This window comes from Hevea brasiliensis, unplaced genomic scaffold, assembly GCF_030052815.1.
Source record: "Hevea brasiliensis isolate MT/VB/25A 57/8 unplaced genomic scaffold, ASM3005281v1 Scaf7, whole genome shotgun sequence".
NCBI classification, from domain to species: Eukaryota; Viridiplantae; Streptophyta; class Magnoliopsida; order Malpighiales; family Euphorbiaceae; genus Hevea; species Hevea brasiliensis.
In genome coordinates, this window is record NW_026615250.1 from 841,586 (window position 1) to 864,402 (window position 22,817).

Here is a 22,817-nt window from a genome sequence, read left to right on the forward strand (position 1 = left end):
GAAATGGGTACTACATAGTATTTTAAGACGAAATGGTACTATTTGATAACAATATTAAGAAATTAACATCATTGAAAAAATCATATTTTATTTTTTTTTCTTGATAGAAAAGAATAATTCTTATTTTAACTTGGCCCACAACTACAAGTCAATATTCTCAATAAATTTAATGGGGTTAGGTTAGTGTCAATTCAAGTGAAGTATGAGACAAAACATTGAATAAGGAAATGGGATCAATTTCAAATTCTTTTTGTTTTTAATAAAGTAATCGTTTGCAAATATTAAAAATAATAAAAAAAAGGACAAGTTGTGAGTCGCAATCTCACATGCTAAGAAACATGGTACGATAGACCCAAATAGAAAAGGCTAATTTGCTAGGAGTTATGGTAGTAGGATGATCCCAGTTTTTCAAAAACAACTAGCAAACTAGCTACCAACTCAATTCAACTATAATTCAAGTCATTCTTTTCCTATCAGAAAAGCTTCATGTTACTGATAAAAATATTTTTTTAAATATATTAATTAAATGATGTTAAAAATTAATTTAAAAATAAATTTAATATATTTTAACTATAAAAACTTTAAAATAATTAAATTATTTTTTAATAAAATATATTCATAGTAGGTTCATCGAAGCCTCGGACCCTCGGGTCTTTAAATTCTTTTGAAATTATTGGACAAGCAACGCCTGCTTTTCTTTAACATAATCAGAAATGACTTAGAATCCATCTAAGTCAGTGAATTGCAAAAATAATAATAATTAACTATAACAAGTCATATTCATGCATAGAATTGGTACAAATGATGGCTACACTCTATTGAGCAATTTCCACTGCACCAGAATATAGTTCAGCTTTCTAAATCTTGACCTTAATAAGAAATTAAACAACTAAATCTACCAAACTTCACAGAAATCAAATTATTAATTGCAGTTTGCAAGAGTTCTTACCTGTTTTGCAATACAATATCAATTATATTTGCATTTCTTCGTGACAAAGAACAAGAATGTGTTGAATGTTCAAACTAAGGTCCTTAATTGAATCAATCTACAAAAATAAATTAGCTTTACAATATCATCTAATCAAATAGAGTTCATCCCTGTGAATCCAAGATCATCTCATGCTTTTGCTGGTTTCAGACGTGATTTGATGTGAAAAGTTTCAAAATCTGGAGAAAAGATCTTTTATACTTAGGTTTGATTTTTCATTCACCAAAAGTTGGGATAATGAAGTTAAATAAGAACTCAGAATGGTAATTGATTTATTTAAGAAAAAAGATAGGAAGAAGAAGAAGAAGAAGAAGAAACAATATCAAGGTTTTGTGAACTCTGGAAAGATGAGTAGCGTTGCCATAATAAGTAAATTCAGACTTCCTGTGTTCTGTTTTGGAAAGAAGAACACGGCCAACAATGTCAAACCAAAGGGGTGTGGTCCAGAATAATAGTTATTTCAATGTGCAGGTGTGTACAGTGAGTATACACAAAAATTGCAGCAAAACTAAGCATATAATAGCCCAGAGACGGAACATTCTGATCAGGATAAATTCACTTTTCACTTTATAAATATAAATTCTTACTTGCAACTGAAATTCATCCATTATGCACTTCACATATACAAGTAACAGTGTAACACATTAGCTTAAGACATTGGTAAGATAAAGCAATGGAAAATGAAGCAGTTAAAGTAGGCCAAACCAAGCGAAAAATCTATTACTTGCCCTACATTTAGGGGTGAGCATACGGTTCAAACCGAACCGAAGCGAACCGAATTAAATTATAAAAATCGAACCGTAAATTTTAGAAACTGAACCGAAATGGATGAAAAATCAAATCGAACCGAACCACTCTATTTCGGTTCGGTTCGGTTTAAACCGATCGGTTTGATTTTTTATTGATTTTTTAATTTAGACTTGATTTTCAAGTTATTTGGTATAATTTTAACTTTGGTTTGAACCTAATAACCATTAATCAATGAAATTAAACAATTAATATATACAAAATTAAATATAATTCATAAATTTTTCATAAAAATAAATCAATTCAAAAATCAATTCTGTTCGATTTAGTTTAATTTGACTATATAAATTACTATTCAGTTCAGTTCGATTTAACCGATTTTTTTCTCTTTAAAACCGAACCGAAATAACCAAAATTTTTTATAATGTAAAACCGAACCGAACCGATTTAATTTTAAAATCAAACCGATTGAACCGAATTGACTCGATTCGATTTTTCGATTTGAACCGAATTCTGCTCGGCCCTACCTACATTGCAAAAGAAAGAGACTCACAACTACTGAATCAAAGAGTAATTCCCATAGGGGACATGAATATGAATATATTAAGGCTTGCACTTTGCTTACACAACAAGATGTTCTTGAGGAGAAATGAAGTGTGAAAACTCCAAACCAGAGTGATAATTCTTTATGTTTCTCTATGTTCAATTTATCATCAACTTCAGATTTCTAACTTGCCCAACCCTGCTTGCCCCTCCCACTTAGGTCTGCAGAGAGCTCTCTGATAGCAGCCCGGGAGTCACCATTTGAATTACACTAGTATTGAGCAGTCCCATCATCAACTTGCTTGCTTCTATTTAATGAGTAAAAAACCCTTCTCTTTCCTTAATAAGAGGTTGCCCAGTTTGACAAATAACCTAGCTTTCTGTCAGGTACACCCTCAAGATACAACACTGTTACTTCCCTTTTTGCATAGGTATCCAGCTCTATGTAGCATGTGTCATTCATGAGATCGTCTGGATTGCTTATAGGGATTAGTAACCTCTCCCTTGAATACGTACCATGGTCACTCATCATAATATTAAGCTTGCCATGAATGAAATATAAAGAACTTCCATATTCTTAAAAGAAAATAAAAAAAATAAAATCGTTCAGGAAAATTAGCTTTCAGTTGAAGAAGGTTGTGGTTGGGGTGTGTGGGGAGGAAGAGAACTCTAAGATCAAACTTTCAATTTCGTCCCTGCCCAACACCCCTCATGGTAGTGCTAATTTTTCCTCTCCCAAACTCTAAATACAGCTTGGACTGGGATTTAAGCCAATCTTGAAACCTCTTTTCCTTTTTTTTTTTTTTTCAAATAACCTCTTTTCCATGTTCATCAGCTATGCAGAAAAATCTTTGAATTACTTTACAGAAAAGCAAGCAATACATCTAGAGGAGTTAATCACAAGCTACCTACTTTATGCTTCAACTGAACAAATGGTTTCAGTACTCTCACCGTAATTAGAAGGTGCGCTATAAATTCTCTGAGTCATTACACAAGCCACTATGCAGCCTAGTCCTTCCTACCCCTGGAAGCCTCATAAATCATTGAATTAACAAGGCACTAAAGCCAACAATCCAAAAGTTTAGCTAAATCTACCAAATAAGTAGCACCAAAAGGTTTCTTACCATTCTAACCTAGGTTCATCACATCTTGTTAGTTCACTGCTTCTAGAAAAAAAAAATCGACTTTGCTGCTTGATATCTATATCATCCCATTGGACACGGTTTTATCCGAACAGAGAAAACCCTGTAGAATGAGGTCCAAATTATAAATCACAATCAGTAAGGTCTCACATACCATGGACAACCTACACAACTGTTGATAGCAACTCTCATTCTGTTATTTGTGTTGGCTACCCAAGCACACCCATTAACACATTTATCCATCCTCAGCAACCCTTAGCATGGCATCCTTTGCTCTCACAAAGTATCAAAGATTTGAAGAAAAAAACAAGGTAACAGTGATGAGCTCCACCAACTAGCCAACGATTATTATCTCACCAATCACCTCTCTTAAACCAAAGCAAGAAAATGCCTTTCTAACTTCTCTTCAAGTCCTCAACTAACAGCTGTAGAAATGAGCTCCTCAAGCTTAGGGTTACTGATTTTCACATCTCACCCAACTTCACAACCCCTCATTCACCAATTTTGAGGAAGATATTAGTTTTTTCTTAACAGAAATCAATGCTTGACACCAAAGAAAATTAAAAATAAGCTAACAGCTGAAAAAACACAAATGTTAGCAATTTCAATCAACCATATGAAAGTAGCAAAAAAAGCAAAGAACTTGAAATTGTACAATGCTTGAACCGAACACTTGACTGCAAGACTAGCAACTGTATCCCCTCTTACAATCTTATGCGAAATAGCGAACTTCCAGATTCCATTATCTCTCCAGAAACTTCCAGACACGGGCTTCCCTAGTACTTCCTTCAATTTCCACGGATTCATAAACGCGCTCCTCACAATCCCACCGTCCGAAGCCACCGAGTTCCACACCCTGCAAACGCAGCTCGCCCGCGCCAAGTCTGCCACCGAAAGCTTCTCGAAGATTAGCTGGAGTGTGTCCCGGCACGTGAGCGCCGAGAAGAGATGGTGATTGCGGTCTCAACAGATATGTCGGTAGAAGATTCCGGTGGGTTGAGGTGCCGCGTGAGGATCCAGTCGTCGTCGCCAAAGCAGCCCATCGTTTTACAGAGAGAAGAGGGAGATATGGGGGATATTAAAGTAACAGGAATTGGATGGTCGTTTTAAGACTGGGCTTTATCCTTTTACCATTATATTTTGCCCATAGGGATTATTCATTTGATATCATTTCGAACTTCGCCTTCGTGATGGTGTTTGTGGCTGTGGCTATGTTAATATCAAGTGGGAAGGAGCATCCCAGTATGCCCTTGAGGCTATGAAATTATTAGGTATGTGTTGCCAGGGGAAAGTTGTAGCTTATGGGTTTTGATTTTTTTTTCTTTTCCTCTTGAGAGAGTTGAGACTTAGATGGCTCTACAAACTTAAGTGATATGCTTTTAATCCCTGAATAAACCAAATTAAGCGGCTATGGCTTTGTTAATGTTGTTTGCTTATACGCCAAAAATGTTAAAGAAAGAAATTGCACACGTAAAATCTTCAAGAGCATCTTTGGTATTATAAAATCCAGCCATAGCAAAGGAATTTGGTACAATAATGCATATTAGGGAAGTACACACAAAAGATATGGCACATAATGGGAGTAATGCCATGTTTAGATTCAACCTCTAATTGGTGACTACTAAGCACTCTCTGAGAGTCTTGGTGCAGTGAAGGCAATAGATCAAGTGCCCCATCCATGGCCAAGTCCATATGCGTCCATGTATCCCGCTGCATGAGCATGACCGTGATGGTGATCATGGCCACCATGACCATGATGATGGTGATGGTGATGGTCACCGTCTTTTGCTTCATCCAACATTTTCTGGATATGCTCTGGTATAGGTTCTTCTTCACCTTTCCTAATTGATTTTGGTAAAGAGGATACAAACTTTACAATATTCTCAGCTAGCTTATCTGCAGCATCTTCCTGAACTCATCAAGACAAGAAACATAACTGAATTGCAATTCAAATGCAGGGATTGCAATATTTCATCCATGTGGCAATCAGGAAAAACAAAGGAAACCTTATGAATAATTCAATAACATAGTTGCCTATTAAATATGCTTTAGATTTCAATTGCTGACATAAATGAATTGGTGAGAGAAGGCAGAAAATTAAGCTAAGGACAAGAGTTACTAGAATGATGCCCTCTACTTCGCTCAATGGAGAAGAAACAAATAGCCTACCTTGATCTCAAGGGGGAGGGGGCGTCAGTTTAACAAAAGATAATCTCAATTCCTTGGGAAGCTTTGATCCCCAGGAGAGCTTAATATGACCGTATATACAAACTCATGAAAAGCAACTGAGCTGATGCATGTTCTTATCTTCACACTGTTCCAGTTAAAGCAAGGCAGTTAGTTCTTTCTCTCCAACATATTGGGTCAAGTGGCTTGATTTGACTATTATTCTTCAAGATGGTTATGGTGAAGATTCAAAAGTAAAGGGGGAAAGGTGAAAGAAAACTTGTAGGTTCAGAACAAAAAGGGGCATTAAGAAGATTGGTGAGGATGAACTCCAAGAGGATAAAGAATAGGTTTCAAGGTTAGATTAGCATTTTTCTGTCATTAGTCAACAGCAAAACAGTATATGCCCCATGCACAGATACATAAACATGAATAGACTTCACTCTCTCAACCAATGACGATCTTTGACAAACAAAGCCCAGTTATATCTTTTCATGATAAATCCATTGCTTAAATCTCATGTTTCAGTTGATCCATTACATCAAGTCTATTCTTTTCATGATAAAATAGGGTAAATCTTACAGCAAGCTTTAGACCATTTTGGGACAATCTCATTATAACTCTAGAAGGTCTTCCATTGATCAAATATTTTTAGAGGCACATTCATAGTCTGCAACTGGCTATTTAGTATTGACATATAAACTGCTATGAGATCATCAACTATGGAGAAGATAATTCAAGTGAACAAGTAAATAAATAATAACACCTAGAACCTGGAACAAACTGATGCTGTCATGCATATACAACTTTTTCAATTCAGAGATAAATTTTGCCCATTAGAAGATATCAAGTAGTTTTGTCATTGAAGTTGACTTCAAATATAGGAGGTGCCATAATCCCAATACCAAACACTCTATTCCCACTTACTAATTAGTCACAGCTGATTCAAGAATCAGTTGCGCTCAACAGTTAAAATTTATGATCACAGGGTTATATGGTACATGTGCAAGTTTACAATCTGTCAAACCAGTCAAAGATCTAATTATGATCTACACTCAATCAAAATCAATTTATAAAGCATCATTCGAGAGAATCCGTAAAACAAATCCAAATGCAGCTCAGAGTTTGGAATTTGTAATCAACATACGCATTTAAAAGAAAAATTGAAAAAAGGGAGTATATATGATTATGATAAATCCTCACCTGAGGCCACCGCCCACTGGAGTGAGAAACAAATATTGCATGTGGAAGTGCCTCAGCTACCCTGCGCCCCTCCTCACTCCACTCGTTGGACCAACTGTTAGACCACATCACCTGCATTGGCATTTCCTTTATCCCGTCCAAACCACCCCATTCTGCTATACTAAAGCTAGAATTCAACTTCTTTCCCGTATCCACAACTGCTCTCCTCCCATCCCTTCCTTTCAGAATCACTCTATGTGCCTCCAAATCCAAACCACCAATCCCCCTAGAACAACACAAGTGAATCAATCTCTCATATGCAAAATTTGATCCCAAAACAATCTCTCTAATTACTGGCATTTTCAAAACCCACAAAGGCAAAGCTGGTCTTGACCCAATATCTACAAGAGTGATGCTTCTAACCAAATTTGAGTTCTCCAAAACCCAATTTGCCACCATTCCTAAGCTTGAATCATGCAAAACCAAATGCACAGGGGCTAACCCCATTGTTTCAATCACTTGTTCCAAAATTCTGCCCATTTCTTCACTGCCCAATGCAATAGGCTTAACCACACTCTTTAATTTATTATAATGAGCCACAATTTCCTGATGAGGAACCTCACCTGTTTCAACCATGTTATCAAAAACCCAAAACAGACCCTTCTCTTTAATCAAACCATACGCATCCAATAACCTCTCCAAAATCCCATTTCCTCTCTCCTCAGACACCTCTACTGACTTATCAGAGAATCCATTCCCAGGCAAATCAAACACAACTCCATGAATCTCTTTTGAGCCCAAAAAGTCAATCACTTTCCTAAACGAAAAAGAACTGAGACCCAAGCCATGAATAATCAGTACCTTCTCAGTCACATAACCCTTGCTCCTGCTTTCCACTGCGAAAATCTCGGTAGGTGGTAGGTTCTGGGCTAGCTGGACTTTAATGGTACGTCCTTTAGAGTAGTGTTGGCGCAGAGGGGTCGGAAGGGAAAGGAAAAAGGATCTGGGGTCTGAAGAGGAAGAGGCAGAAGAGAGAATGACAGTTGCGAGAGTGATTAGAGAGACTGAAAGAGTGAAGTAAAACCAGAAAATGAATGGATTATTTCGTGCTTGTGTGTGGGGTTCTGGTTTGGGTTTTGGATTTTTGGGCGGCAAAGTTGGTTCCTTTTTAACTTTTCGAGGCTGTGGCTCTGGTTCTTCAGTGATTATTGCCATTGGAGCGGAGGAACTGCAAAATACTGGGAAGATTTTCGAACAAAAGATCTATGTACTAAAAGATCTCAGTCCGCAGAGAGATGGATGACGTGTCGAAAACTTTTCAAGAGTTTCAAAACGACATCGTATGATTAAAAAAAATCCTCCTTGTCCTTGAAACGCCGTCGTTTGGAACACTTGTTTCTTTAAAAGTAGTGAACTTCATTGCTCTAGGACAGGCCTTATCACCTTCTTCTTCTTCTTCTTTTTCGTCTTCTTCTTCTTCTTGTCTCTGATATCTCTGTGGAATTCGCTGCTATACACTCGCTGGAATCGCCAATGATGCAGCCGCTCTCCTTCTCAGCGTCCCTTACTCAATCTTCTCGATCTCTCTACTATCGATTCCTCTCTAGCTCACTTCCTACGTCCTTTTTCCCGAATATCAGAACTCAACCCAAATTCTACTCTAATTTCTCCAAATGCCCTCTTTTAATAAAAGGTTGTAGTTCTATCACAGCCAAGCCTTCTTCGCAAATTCGCAGGAATATCACCCATAAATCCGAACCGGACGAGAAGCTCCGTGCCCTCCGTGAGCTGTTCTCCAAGCCTGGGGTTGGCATCGACGCGTATATTATACCTTCTCAGGATGCTCACCAGGTTCATTTCTCAGCTGGGTTTTCGCCTATTTGGTGCAATTTTGCCTGATAATGACTTGTCTGCTCCTTTGTGTGTGATAATTTGGTGCATCTTGTAGCGTTTGCTTTGGAACTATGAGCTTTATTGGTTTCTAATCCTTTAAATTTTATTTTGTTTGGTCTATCCTTATTTGAATTGAAATGGTTGGCGTTGTTTTCAAGCATTTGTTTAGAGGTTTTTTTTTTTAATTTTTTTTTATTGATGGGTTCTGAGTCGTTAATCATTGGATTGTTAGCCAATTTCATGATCTTTGCAAATGAATTTTCGTATTTAAGATTATTGGTTGGGTTTATATAGAGTTTTCAGATGTGTATTTTCCATTGTGGTTGATAGAGTGAATTCATTGCTGAGTGTTACATGCGAAGAGCCTATATATCAGGGTTTACTGGTAGCGCTGGCACTGTCGTTGTTACTAAGGAGCAGGCAGCTCTTTGGACGGATGGTCGATATTTTCTTCAGGTTCGACAAAATATACCATATCCCTCCTTTTTATGGTGTTACACTCAGGGGTCTTAGCTCTGTACTTGTTGCATAGTCAAAAATCTCTCTTCAGGGCTAAGTTCTCTTATGTTAATTGAAAGTGGGAATTGTGTTTTACTTATAATATTTCTTTATATTTGTGATTAGGCTGAGAAGCAGTTGAACTCCAGTTGGATTCTCATGCGGGCTGGTAATCTTGGAGTCCCAAATACAATTGAATGGCTGAATGATGTTTTGCCACCTGGGGCCAAAGTTGGCATTGATCCTGTGAGGAATTTCTCAATTCTCTGAATTGCTGCAGCTACCATATATTTTTCTTAGGTTTCTTGATGGAGCAGCATTTTTCATTTCCATAATAATCTTCACTACCTGAAAATGTTTTGGACTTTTACTTTGCTTTCTCTCTCTCTCTCTCTCTCTCTCTCTCTCTCTCTCTATCTATCTATCTATCCATCTATGTGTGTGTGTGTGTGTGTTTTTGAGGTGGTTTTAAATTGTTGCCAATTTTTTTACTAAAAATTTTTTTTTGTTGCATCTGAATAACAATTTATTTTTACATAAGCATTTTCGTTGTCATTCTTCATACTTCCAAGTGTATGATGCCTCTGTCTTTGACTTCCTGAAGGGAGCAGTTTCTTTTTTCTTTTGATGTTGCTGAGGAGTTGAAGGAGGCTATTGCTAAGAAGAATCACAAGTTGATTTACTTGTATGATACAAACCTTGTGGATGAAATATGGAAGGAATCAAGGCCAAAGCCTCCAAACAAACCAATTAGAGTACATGACATAAAATATGCAGGTGTGGATGCAGCATCAAAGTTGTCTTACCTCAGATCTCAGCTTCTTGATGCTGGTTCATCTGCAATTGTTATTTCCATGCTTGATGAAATTGCCTGGCTGCTGAACTTGGTAATACTTCCAGACCAAAATTTTTGGACAATTTCAGTTAATCTTTCATAAATATGAAGATAATGCTTGGAGATCTTATCAGGAGTTGGTCAATATTTTTGGAATTTTTGCTACAACAGAAGTAACTACAACAACAGGAATGCTATTGTTTCCTGGAATGTTATATAATTTACCTAACTTGTACAAGTCAGTAATATACATATATTTTTTACAGAGAGGAAGTGATGCACCTCATTCACCTGTCATGTATGCATACTTAACTGTGGAGATTGATGGAGCCAAATTATTTGTGGACAATTCTAAAGTCACACCTGAGGTGTTGAATCATTTGAAGAATGCAGGTGTTGAGTTGAGGCCTTACGATGCCATCCTTTCTGAGATAGAAAGGTAAGTTAAGTTTCACAGTATCTGTGCTTTAGTAGTGGCGGCATTTTCTAAAATTGCTGCATACTCTTAGGATATAGGAAGAGCATACAGTTCCCTTTTTCAATCATTATGAAAGGAGCATATTCTTTTGTTGTCTAGTTTCACAAGTGCACATAAACGGATGCAGCATTTTGCAATAGAGTAGTGGCTTTGGTGTCAATTTTTTTTTCATGGATAAGATATGTGAAATTGGTGCAAGTGAGAAAAATGAACTATGTCATATTTTTCAACATGCAAATTGTACAGATGTGTGGCTTGGTCTAACACAATTATATTTTGTTTCTGGAGTGGCCTTAGGCTTGTTGCTTTTCACTTCATTTGGTAAACTTGCTTTTTGTAATAATTTTACTCTAGAAGATGGTTTCATCTTTCAGTTTGGCTGCACGAGGGGTTGAACTCTGGTTGGACCCATCATCTGTTAATGCTGCTATAGTCAACACCTACAAGTCTGCCTGTGATAGACATCTTGAGAATCTTGGAAGTAAAAATGATAGTATGACTAAGATATATGATGGCTCCAATGGTCAGTCATGGGGACCATCTGGAGTTTACAAGGCATCACCTATCTCTTTGGCAAAAGCATTGAAAAATCCAGCTGAGTTACAAGGCATGCGAGATTCACATTTAAGGTATTTGCTTCCTTTCTTGGAACATGATTTTATGCGAATAATCATGTTACATTTTCATGTTTTGGTGTGTTCAAGAATATGATGATAATATTGAATAACATGATGATAATATTAAAATGTAGGATGTATGCTTATTAAGATATTTACCATGCAGGGATGCTGCTGCTCTAGCACAGTTTTGGGCCTGGCTGGAAGAGGAAATTCACAAAGATGTGAAACTAACAGAAGTGGATGTTGCAGATAAACTCCTTGAATTCCGTTCAAAGCAGGCTGGTTTCCTGGATACTAGCTTTGATTCAATAAGTGGTATATTTAGCTTCAATACTCTCTTGCTAATGGTTACTTGCTCACAACAATCACTATGAACAAGCACTATTAGTATCTGTTCTCCAACTTCAGTGTTCACTATTATGATAATCTTACAGGTTCTGGTGCAAATGGTGCTATCATACACTACAAACCTGAACCAAAAAGTTGTAGTATTGTGGATTCAAAAAAATTGTTTCTATTAGACAGTGGAGCCCAATATGTTGATGGAACAACTGACATAACCAGGACAGTGCACTTTGGTGAACCTACCGCATATGAGAAAGAATGTTTCACTCGAGTTCTACAGGTGTTGAATCTTTTTGGATCTGTCTTGTTCATAATAGGTGTCCAATGAGTCATAATATACGAAGGATTTTTGTGGAGAATGTCTTTTATGGCCTTATAGGCCATTTAATTACTTGTTCTAGACATTTATGTTTAAAAATCCCCTTTCTCATTTTGCATTTATGTGCTATTACATCTCCAATGTTTCTGCTTTTCATTATGGCCAATATTGGCATTTGAAGACAAGATTATGTTGTTTTTTCTGATGGAGTTGTGAAATGCAGGGTCATATAGCCCTGGATCAGGCTGTATTCCCTGAAAATACACCTGGTTTTGTGTTGGATGCTTTTGCCCGTTCTTTTCTGTGGAAGATAGGGCTTGACTACCGACATGGTACTTATCCTCCCTTTATGTTGACTATCACTGATTGGAAAGTTTTTCATGGACACAAAATGATGCTTTAGTGAAAGGGCAAAATGAAATTCTGACTCTGTCTTCTTTCTCCTTCAATCTTTCAGGGACTGGACATGGTGTAGGAGCTGCGTTAAATGTTCATGAAGGCCCTCAAAGTATTAGCTTTCGATTTGGAAATATGACTCCCTTGCAGAAAGGCATGATAGTGAGCAATGAACCAGGGTATTATGAAGACCATGCTTTTGGTATTCGAATTGAGGTACTGTAGTGATTTAGCTACATTGATGCACTTTTAAAAGTTTATATTAGCTATTTAGTTGAAACATTTCTGGATGCTTAATTCTGAGGATGAATTTAATTAATTGCTTCTAGTTTGGTGTTTCCAGCTTTCTTGGTTTGGACCTTAATGCAATGTTTCAAGGGCCAGGCATTTTGTAAAATTGAAGAAAATGGTGATCAAAAAGAGAGAATTTGTTTGTTTTGTGGTTGTTGATGCACGACTAAATTAATGTTTTAAGGTTGAAGGAAGCATAGTTTCTGTTGACGGCCAAACCTTGGAGATGTTATTTAGATACACAGACAGTAGTAGTTTACTTTTAATTTTCTTATTCCTTTCTTCCGTCCCACATACTTTCTTAGATAAGTAAAACGTTTTCTTAGATATAATCTGTAGTTAATGTTTGAGAAACTTGTCTCAATTCTGTTGTATTCCTTGCAATCATTGCATTGCTAGGCTCTAGGGTTATCAGTTATTGTAAAAGGGAAAAAGTTCTTGTTCTTTCTCTTTCGCTCTTTAATCCTTGCTTGGCACACTTCTGTGAAGAGGATTCATGCATCCTATCTCAACCAGTGTAGAGTTCAGACTTAATTGAGTTCTATCTATTAGCTGACATGCTTTGTATTCCACATTTCTCTGTGTGTCTAGTGTGCAGATGAGCACATGTGTGTACTTCTCTTCTTGACCATTTGTTGAGCAAATAATTTGGATCATATCAATGGTTGGCTGATCTTGCTCTGTTTATGTTCACCATTCTGCAAATGATCGAAATACGAACTTTTCCCTTTGTTATTTTAAATTGTGGCAAATGTTTCCTTTTTGACTTCTCAGATAAAGCAATTGTAGCTAATTTTCATTCTCTTGTGCAGAATCTACTTCATGTGAAAGAGATCAACACTCCAAATCGCTTTGGAGGGATGGAGTATCTGGGATTTGAAAAACTCACGTTTTTCCCCATTCAGGTAATTGATGATTGCCTGGTAAAACTAACCTTCTTTTTGTGGATTTTGATGTTGTTCAGGAAACCAAATTCTTATTCATGTATTTTGGTTTCAGTTTTTGTACTATTTTGACATCATCTTGGTTTTCGCATTTAATTTGTCATTATATTTTAGTACGTACTGTCTTCTGCCAGTCCAAATATTTACTGCTTACAAGTCAAAAACCTCTTTGTGGTTGCACTGCAGGCTAAAATGGTAGACGTATCCTTACTGTCTGCTAGTGAAGTTAATTGGCTTAATGATTACCATTCACAAGTTTGGGAGAAGGTAAGAACATAAGAAGAAATGTTACAAACATGGGTAATTTTGTGGTGTTGCAAAATGTTCATGTTCACTTCCTCTGGTTCACTTATTAGAGAGAGAGAGAGAGAGAGAGAGAGAGAGAGAGAATAGAATCATTCTGACATTCTTCTTAACAATTCAGGCACTTTTTAAATTAGAAGTTCAATGTCAATCTTTTCTCATGCTAGGAAATTTTATACAAAAAGGAAAAGCATTTTCTCATACTAGGAAATTTTATACGAAAAGTAAAAGCAACGTTTGTAACTAACTTGGGTGTTATATAAACTTTCTGGCCAAATATAAAAGTTTGCAGTGTCTTATGTGGCGACTCTTTCTATTTTGTTGCCTTTACCATTAAATGAGCCATTGGTAACATTCAATGGTTTTTTTTTTTTTTTAATTAGAAGTTGGATTCACTCTGTTTAAAATAAAGTAACCATTGGGGAAGTTCTACATTGCATCTTTAACCTCTATTTCAACCTGTTGCAGCCTCACATATTGCATCCCTGTGCATACTAACATAAGATCTCACAGGTTTCACCATTGTTGGATGGTCCTACTCATGAATGGCTTTGGAGCAACACTCGACCACTTGTGAAACAGTGATTTCCATCTCATCTTTCTATGATTGTCTCAACATTCTTAATAGTTTGCTATTTGTACATGTAAAATAGATATTCAATTTATACCCCTTAACAAAATTGTATTTTATTCAGAAATATTGATTTTTCTGAAATATGTTAATAATTTTTCTTCTAAAAGTTGTGGTTTGGCTTGTTTTAAAAATTTTTTCAACCTGACTTTTGGGAAAAACAATCCCCTGATGCTGGAATAGGAAGTAGCAATTATAACTTGCTGCTGCCTAATGTGAGGTTCTTGGCCTGAACTGATACTTTGCTTGAAGAAAGCTAGCCTTTTGCCTAGAGAAGTTGAATTTCTCACCCGTGGACAAAACTCGCAATCGGGTTGTGAAGAATTTAATTCAACATTCTCTCTTGGGGGCTAGGCAAAATTACGCTAGAATTTATTATAAAGTTATATATAAAAGAAAATTTTGTATTAAATATATTTTGATTTTTATTATTTTAAAGCCGGATTAAATGATAGGCAACACCAATTAGCAGGCAAGCATCAGCTTCTGAAATATATGTTTTAACTGTTGATCATAGTGGGGTTCACTATGATCAATAGTCATAATACAATCATCAAAACATTAAACATGTAGTGTTTATTCTCAAAATGTGCATATGAATGTAATCCAACAACAAATAGAGCCTAAAATCTTGTTCTCTAACAAGTAATTAGAAACAACAAAGAAGCACCTGTGAGCCACAACCTATGAATGAAATGGATAATGCTCTTACTGCTATAAATATAGCTGAACATTAAATCTACGATCTTGGATCCGAAGTGGAAAGCGCAGCATACATGTCTGATATGGCTTTGGCAAAGTATTCTTTTGCTTGGGGCCTCTTAATCTGCAAGATGATGAAATTAAATGCAAGTAAATGTTCCATTTTCAGTTAGTGCCCAAAGATTTGGTGCAGTTTGCTAAGACGAAATATGTCCGTCATAGTTTTGAAAACCAGACTGGCGTCTGCCTGAAAAACCATGAAACAGTCCATGACCCAGCTCAATTCATCTTCAACCCACTGTGAACTGCTCAAACTGGCCACAAAATAGTTGAACTGGTTGAGCTGGTTGAGCAGGATAAGTGGGCTGAACCAAAGGAATGTCAACTTATTAAAAAATTCCACCATTTTTTTTTTTCAGATCAGAGTCAAGCCAGAGTCCAAAGAGGTTCTTTAAGGCTGCTAAAAACATGACGAGAAATGGGGATGCGACTAATGAAACAAATAGCTTTACCTTGAATGTTGGAGTGAGCAGGCCATTCTCCAGTGTGAATGGTTCAGGCACCAAGGTTACAGCTTTTGCAAATTCAAAACCTCTCAGCTGCACGATTGTAAGCAAGCAAAGATAAATTACAAGTATCAAACCAGAGTGATAGGTTGGAGAGCACAATTCTTGAAAAAATTACCTGCGCTTCCTTTCCAACTTCATCCAGGTCAGTAAGAACTGCTGCCCTTGCTCTTGGATCATTGCACAATTGTCCTAAATCATCATACTGAAAGATGGAATTCAGAACAAACCATTCAAAATCACCTTTGTTGGTTAATGATGATCTCAAAAGAGTATGAACATAGAAAACAATTTTGGTGCAGTTTCAAAATAGAATGAGTGGAGGAAAAAAAACTTCCTGCCACATTAAGCACTCACAAGTCACAACTCACAAGAAACTTCGAATAATGACTCATTGAAACTGTGAAACCAAGGTACTGAATCTAATAGGCATATATAAGTGACATCACGTCCAAAAATTGCAGCATGACACAGGAAAAATATCTGTCATGTTAAGTTGAATTGGCAGAGAATAAGAGCATCCTGATTCCCAACTACAAAATTTACTGCAATAATAGGGCCTAAAAACATTCCCTGGACTTAAGAAGTTTCCTTAAGTCAATCCATCACCAAACTAAAAATAAATAACCTCACCTTGATCCCCTCCGATGCAGCCCAATCTCTCAACACATCTGGGTCCACTGCAACTACAGCTACTAAACAGGAGTTGAAGCTGTCACCTATTAACAAATTTAGCAGTCCATGAATAAATCACAGCTGGAACATCAGTATTGAACATAAACACGGTCTTACCATATATGAAACACTGGGAAACAAATCTGCATTTGGTATATACGTTCTCAATCTTCTCAGGTGCTATATATTCACCTTGTGCCAACTTGAAAATGTTTTTCTTCCTGCCAGAAGTTGACTATAAAGCATCAATGAGGTGCTATCATAGTACTTCAAGACTTGAAATAATATCACTGGCTTCGTCAAGGGATAGGACTTCCAGGATTAAGATATCAGAGTCAGTCAGATTGGCAAGCATTAAAAATTTGAAACCATAGTGTTAATTACTTCATATATACTTCCAAAACTTATCAAGGTAAATAGTCTGACCTATCAATAATCTTGAGGCGTCCTCCAGGTAACCACAACCCAATGTCTCCAGTATGCAGCCAACCATCATCATCCAATGCTTCTCTCCTGCCCAGTTATGCAAGTAGTTAGGAAGACTAGACATTTAAATAAATATTCAGCAACAAGATCTTGCAGTACATGAAAGTTAATTACGTTTGGACAACATCTTTGTAGTAGCCATGGAAGATGGTGGGACCCCTAACACAGATTTCTCCACGTGGATATGGCTGATCCTCAGAGGTGTAGTTCATTTCAGGAACATCTATTAGCTTTATTTCTGAGATAGGAAAACATAGATCTAAACTATCATGTCGAGACTCCCAGAAACAAGGCACACACAATAGAAAGCACTTAAAAACCAAACTCAACTATCTTATTAATATATTCCACATTTGACGAGTAACTGACCATGAATATTCATGGTTCAAGAGGTATTCTGCAACTAATATGTAATTATAATATGGAAGACTTAAAGCTGTTTAACTCGTTATTATATCCATTAGACATGGAGTGAAAAGAAAGGGCCAGAGCCAAGGCCTAACAGTTGTTTACTCTAAAAATACTTGACAGAATAATCACAATTCAAAGCTCAACAAGTATGCAAATTGTTCACTGGGACAAATGAATCAACAAAGCCTTCAGCTTCAGAATGACTAGTGACTGCTCATTGTCAGTCTCACAAATCCTACTCCCAAGTCTACTCAAAATCAAATGGTCCTATACTTACCTCAAAAAATTATCAGAAGAATTGATGTTTACATAAGCCATCATCAATTCTTCTGTTAAAGGTTCTGATAAAGCCTTTCCCTTCCCCAGTGTTCTAGGTCATTTTAACTCTCCTCAATCAAGAGGTCATTTTTTTTTAATCCACGCTAGGTTTCAGTCAGTAAAGTATAGTTCAATTGTAAGCAATCTCCAATTACACTTGCTTTCCTTTTGCTCCATAGGCAGCTCCCTTTCTTTATGCCCTTAACTACATTTATAATTGCTTACTCACTTTACCCTAAAAACTTGTGATTGATAAGAATACTCAGAAAGGTATGACACTTTTACACAACAGATTAGTGAGAAATCTACAAACATCATGGAAAATAGGCGAGTCCAAGCGCCAGGCATATTCCCCCTAGTTATTCATCGTCAAAGAACACGGTTATTTATCAGTCTAGGTGTAGAAATTCATATACTAACAAAACTACATTTACATGTTTACTACTATTTTTTATCATTGCCATAATTTGATATGCCAGCACATGCAGAAGACTAAATAATTAATTATACTATACAAACTAACAGTGCACTAAGAGATTTAATATATTCCCAAGCAAAAGTCAACACCAACCACAAGCAGAATTGGGAGACCCAACATGACCAGATGAATTGTCACTCTCATCCATGATGCTTATCACACAAGAAGTCTCAGTCATTCCATATCCCTCAACTACTGGACAGCCAAAACACCTGCAATTAAAGATATATCATATAAATCACAAATGACACAAGACACAAGCACATGACAGATTCAAATATTATGCATTAGGATAAAAATCAACTTACACCCTTAGAAAGTCCACTATCTCAGGTGATAAAGGTGAAGCACCTGATACCAAGAAACGAACTCGTCCCCCTAACTTTGCTCTTATTTTATTAAATACCAATTTGTCCCACATTGGTGATGGATTGCGGCCTGAAACAGTCAACTTGAACATAAACAACAAAGCACTAAACAGGAACGAGCATGCATTCACATATTCTTACCAACTATTTTGAGTAAACCTAGCAGTTGATGCAAGGACCTCCTTTCAAAAATTTTATAATAGATAATTAGGAATAATGTACTATAAGACTTCAATAAAAAAATAAATTGTATGTACATATTATCATTTCTGCATTCTACTGGCATTCTGAATGAGGTCCCAGTAAGAAGATTTTCATGATGTAATGCTAAGAGTCTAGTCATTGGCATGCATACCACTCATTATGGCATGCATCTTTGAGTTGTAGGCAGCTCTAAATAGCCTCTCCCTTAAAACCCCAGAAGTCTTCACAGCATTTGTAATTCTGTAATGATCAATTTAATTCAACATGCTTGAGTGGAGCATATAATTATAACCAAATAATCATGAAGCTCTTAATGGCAATCTTACCCATCATATATACGGTAATACAACCGAGGAACACTACAAAATATTGTTGGCCTTAGAGCAGCCAAATCATCCATCAATTTCAGATTGTCCTGGGACAGAGAGAAACTCAGCTTTTAAAAAAGTGCTTGTATGAAGACAATTCCCCATGATCAAACTTGTCGAGCAATTGCAAAATCAATACATGTTTTGACAGTGGACCAATCTTATTCTCCTCTCTCTCTCTCTCTCTCTCTCTCTCTCTCTCTATCTATCTATCTATCTATCTTCTTGTTTTCTCTCTCCCCCACAACAGTCTAGATTAAGCAATAGCCTCAAAAAATCATCAGTTGCTATATAGAAAGGTACCAACTGATATAATGGTAAAACCAATCAAGCATACCATGTACTTTTGATTGTTTCAGCATAATGGATTATATGGCACTGTCCTTAAAAATACTAATATCACAGCACATTCATATATTGAAGCTAACATATTGAAGATCCTCACACATAAAGAGCAACTGAAGTTCATATTAAATTGAGTAACTTACCCCTTGATAGAAGCCAATAGCAACACCATAGTATGCTGATATAATTTGGTTTGATCGTTCATAGATATGTGCCAAAGGAAGATAGGATATGTAACTGCAAAAGGCAACTATGACTCATCCTATAAAAGAACAGAAATTTCTTCTGGAGAATAACTTAATTTAAACTTCAATGAGATTTGATTTCCATTACATTGTGTGTTAAACTATATACAGAACTTACATATCTGAGGGATTGAATTTGATTGCGAGACTTAAACCAGCAACACTTGCAATCAAGTTTCCATGAGTCAGGACTACTCCCTTTTCCACAGAAGAGGAAGATCATTATGGACATAATGCTTCAGCTGCAGAAGCCAAGAAAAGTGTAATTCAAATGCTATACGAGTCGTACCTTTGGTGTCCCAGTAGTACCACTGGTGTAACATATGGTTGCAACATCCTCTGTTTTAGGAGGAATAAAAGGTTGCCGGTTGCTGTGGCCCTAAAACAAAACAATTTACAAGGTGTTGCAAAGATTCAGTTTATAACGCCTTCCTTATAAAATAGATAGTGATAAGTTTGACTGCAGTTCCCCTTTGAGAATTGACTAGTCTTGACAATGCCTTTTTAATAAAGCAAGAAGGCTTATCAATCAAATTACTGGTAACTTCAGTAATTATTGCTAAAATGTATTTGATGTGATAAGAATTTGAAAAGCACAACAAATATGAAGAAAAAAAGACTAGATTTTGCATCGAATCAATCAAGCCAGTCACTTTCTTTTTCCTTTTGAGCATAAAAGAAAATTTTATCAGTAAGAGAAAGGGAGGAATAATTACATGTGGCAAATACAGTATCCTACTGTTAAGAGAAACAAAAGACCAAGGAAAATTTTTACAAAGTCCTCCAATCTTTCAAATGGCAGCAAGAGATATGAAGCCTTTTGTCATTCAAATTATCATTTGATACACCTTTAAACTGATGATTGAGTGTGAACTTTAATTCTGACTTTTATACAATGTGAATAATTTGTCTCATTAGCTGTCCAAGCAAAAACCGTGCAAGTCCTTATCAACCATCCTTGAGAAGTCTCAAGAATTAGAAAATATAAATGCATACAAACTTAAAACAAGCATTGCATTTATATCATGCTAAACATTTTCAATTTGCTCAAATAAAATTTTTTCAACAATTTGCTATAAATCCAAATAAGATTACATAAGCTTTAGAAGAAAAATCACCTCACTAAGCAGTTTTAGATATGATATGAGCTTCACTCCAGATATTGAAGGAAGAGCTTGTAAGTGTCCATCATCACCTCCCACTACCTGTCAGGAGTAGAACAAAATTAATATGAAACCGGGAATAGAAACAAACTCTATACCTAGTTAATTAAGAATTCTTGAAACAAATTAACAAGAACAGACCACTATAAGTCGCACAGATGGCATCTTATATAGGAAGCTCAACAACTGCAAATTCACAAGAGAACATAAGATATACCAGAAAATTTGAAAAAAAAAAATATCACATAAAATATGAAATATACATATTCCATGGGATTCCAGGCTCAACTAACAATAATTTTTATTAAAGAGTTTCTGGTGACTATACTAGTAGAGAAAACATATTCCCTAGCTGACACATTATAAGTGTAAAAGGAAGCATTAAAGATGCAAAGATAACACTGACAGTGTTCAAAGTCTCTGGGACACAAAAGATTGCCTGCACACCAGCATGATTCACAACATACTCAACTGCATCAGGACCTGCGTATAAGATCAAATACTGTAAGAACAAGCCAGAATCTGGCTAGAAAGAAGCATGAACAAGTCAAATACACACCAAGAGTGTCATACAATGGAACTGAAATATACGAATATGCTGCACAAGCATGATCCACAATCAGCCACTCTGGTCTATTTATAAAATAGATTCCAATGGAAGCTCCCTGTTACACAAGAAACCAATTGAACTAACTATATATAGAAGATGAAGAAGTACACTATCATATTCAAGTAGACCCGTTCACTGGGCAAGGTGGAGGAAGTTCAGGCTGGGACATTTTACACCTGCACCCAGCACCAGCCCTGCCCGAGTGATAGGCCTATTTGGTTGCCCAAGTCTGGCCCGATTGAATAAAATTATTTTAAAAACGTAGAAAGCACATGTAATTTTTACGGGAACTATGTAGAGCTATTGTACATGCCACACATCAGAAAGGGAAAGAATCCAAATAATCTAAAAAGTGACTCACATTTTGTATCCCATGATGATAAAGCCCAGACCCTATTGCCTCTCTAGCAGTTCCTACTTCTCCATATGTCATCCATGTGTACCTTTCATTTGAACATATGGAGCAATCTCAATTTAACAATGACGTAAATTGCAAAACAAACCAGGAAAAACAAACTTGCTTAATATAAATAACTCACCCTCCAACTGTTCCATCCGGTCTAATTCGTGTGCCCAAGTACTTGTAATCTTGAAAAGTTTCAACAGCATGCCTATATATACAGAAGTTGAAGCAACAACTTTAACTCTTCTACCTCCGATAATAAAAGCAAATACACATAATCCACGCTTCATTTACCTTTCATAGACTAACCAAGCATATACATTCCTAAGTCCTAAGTAATGAGTATTCCAGTTAAAACAACAAAAACAATATCAAACAATCTTATAACCAAAAGAGTCGGAGAGAATTTTTCCTTACACAAAGTTATCGTGCAATGTCGCAATTGCAGGATGATTGGGGAACCTGGTTATAAGCTTCATCGGAGATCGCACAGACCTGCCCATAAGAGAAATAATAGAAGAAAAACTTATACGATCACAATTCATAGCCAAGTGAATGAAGCACTAATACCTGTAGACATTCCACTTCCCTGTCTGCAATTTCTCTGGAAGAACTACGCTGTACCCTTGACCTAAAATTCATCATCAAAAAAAAAATCATCGAACTCAATTTAACTCAGAGTAGCCTAAATATGATTATTGATTAGTCCAGTTTTTTTGCAGCTAAACAGTTACTAGGAACCATAAATCATGTATATGTGAGGTGTGAACTGTAGATTCTACATATAAGCATAACAAGAGATTACCGTTGAAAAACTGCGAAGCAGTGAGGTTAGCTTGGAGAGGTGAGTGATCGTTGGTGCTGGAGGATAGGAAATGGCCCTGAATAGCTTTGAGGCGTCGCTGAGCTGCTAATTCCATTGAATTTTTCTCGGGAAAATTGGTGTTAGCAAAATTTTCTAAGGAAAATGGTAGGGAAAGAAAAATAGAGAATGATTGCTTCTATCAGTAGGCACAGATGACAGAACCGCGTAAGCACAAAAGCGACTTTCTTCTTTGATTTTTCTTTTCCCATTTTCACATTTAATGGATAAAAAATGAATTGAAAATGCAATTAAAAAACTAATGAGATGATTTAATTACGAAAAATATTTA

The 22,817-nt window shown here is 36.4% G+C and overlaps 3 protein-coding genes and 1 pseudogene across 4 annotated transcripts; 1 reads left to right on the top strand and 3 right to left on the bottom strand.

The window, feature by feature from the left end:
- Positions 1–2,319: 2,319 nt before the first annotated feature.
- On the bottom strand, positions 2,320–4,833 carry LOC110660000 (F-box protein At1g55000-like; annotated as a pseudogene).
- A 63-nt stretch (positions 4,834–4,896) lies between these two features.
- On the bottom strand, positions 4,897–8,040 carry LOC110659992 (protein AUXIN RESPONSE 4). The gene is made up of 2 exons (XM_021818125.2): positions 6,790–8,040; positions 4,897–5,329 (listed from the first exon to the last, which is right to left on the bottom strand). Exons 1-2 carry the CDS (start codon positions 7,981–7,983, stop codon positions 5,084–5,086), a joined length of 1,440 nt encoding a protein of 479 aa, XP_021673817.2. The 5' UTR covers positions 7,984–8,040; the 3' UTR covers positions 4,897–5,083.
- A 155-nt stretch (positions 8,041–8,195) lies between these two features.
- LOC110660005 (aminopeptidase P2) lies at positions 8,196–14,430 on the top strand. The gene is made up of 13 exons (XM_021818152.2): positions 8,196–8,619; positions 8,992–9,117; positions 9,286–9,405; positions 9,771–10,046; positions 10,261–10,433; positions 10,847–11,101; positions 11,256–11,407; positions 11,527–11,717; positions 11,980–12,088; positions 12,214–12,368; positions 13,256–13,348; positions 13,574–13,654; positions 14,204–14,430. Exons 1-13 carry the CDS (start codon positions 8,302–8,304, stop codon positions 14,273–14,275), a joined length of 2,121 nt encoding a protein of 706 aa, XP_021673844.2. The 5' UTR covers positions 8,196–8,301; the 3' UTR covers positions 14,276–14,430.
- A 356-nt stretch (positions 14,431–14,786) lies between these two features.
- Positions 14,787–22,760, bottom strand: LOC110660028 (long chain acyl-CoA synthetase 7, peroxisomal). Of its 2 annotated transcripts, none has more exons than XM_021818186.2 (23): positions 22,469–22,760; positions 22,234–22,294; positions 22,081–22,158; positions 21,800–21,871; positions 21,622–21,703; positions 21,210–21,315; positions 21,057–21,133; positions 20,792–20,836; positions 20,606–20,692; positions 19,777–19,866; positions 19,606–19,685; positions 19,386–19,479; positions 18,856–18,944; positions 18,681–18,769; positions 18,266–18,395; positions 18,051–18,169; positions 16,865–17,009; positions 16,691–16,777; positions 16,382–16,485; positions 16,223–16,308; positions 15,708–15,794; positions 15,536–15,622; positions 14,787–15,147 (listed from the first exon to the last, which is right to left on the bottom strand). In XM_021818186.2, the coding sequence occupies exons 1-23, from the start codon at positions 22,581–22,583 to the stop codon at positions 15,061–15,063; spliced, it is 2,097 nt and encodes a 698-aa protein (XP_021673878.2). In that variant the 5' UTR covers positions 22,584–22,760; the 3' UTR covers positions 14,787–15,060. The 2 variants fall into 2 exon arrangements, with proteins under 2 accessions (XP_021673878.2, XP_021673894.2); XM_021818202.2 differs by having other exon boundaries at positions 16,865–16,988; positions 22,469–22,756.
- Between the last annotated feature and the right edge of the window lie 57 nt (positions 22,761–22,817).

Coding starts and splice junctions, on each gene's coding strand:
- LOC110659992 (XM_021818125.2), bottom strand. CDS start 7,983: ATGGCAATAATCACTGAAGAACCAGAGCCACAGCCTCGAAAAGTTAAA. Junction 5,330..6,789: donor CCAGTGGGCGGTGGCCTCAG/GTGAGGATTTAT, acceptor TGATGAGTTCAG/GAAGATGCTGCAGATAAGCT.
- LOC110660028 (XM_021818186.2), bottom strand. CDS start 22,583: ATGGAATTAGCAGCTCAGCGACGCCTCAAAGCTATTCAGGGCCATTTC. Junction 22,295..22,468: donor TGCTTCGCAGTTTTTCAACG/GTAATCTCTTGT, acceptor GATGAATTTTAG/GTCAAGGGTACAGCGTAGTT. Junction 20,837..21,056: donor TCCCAGAGACTTTGAACACT/GTCAGTGTTATC, acceptor GTGAATTTGCAG/TTGTTGAGCTTCCTATATAA.
- LOC110660005 (XM_021818152.2), top strand. CDS start 8,302: ATGATGCAGCCGCTCTCCTTCTCAGCGTCCCTTACTCAATCTTCTCGA. Junction 11,102..11,255: donor ATGCGAGATTCACATTTAAG/GTATTTGCTTCC, acceptor TTTACCATGCAG/GGATGCTGCTGCTCTAGCAC. Junction 13,655..14,203: donor ATTCACAAGTTTGGGAGAAG/GTAAGAACATAA, acceptor AAGATCTCACAG/GTTTCACCATTGTTGGATGG.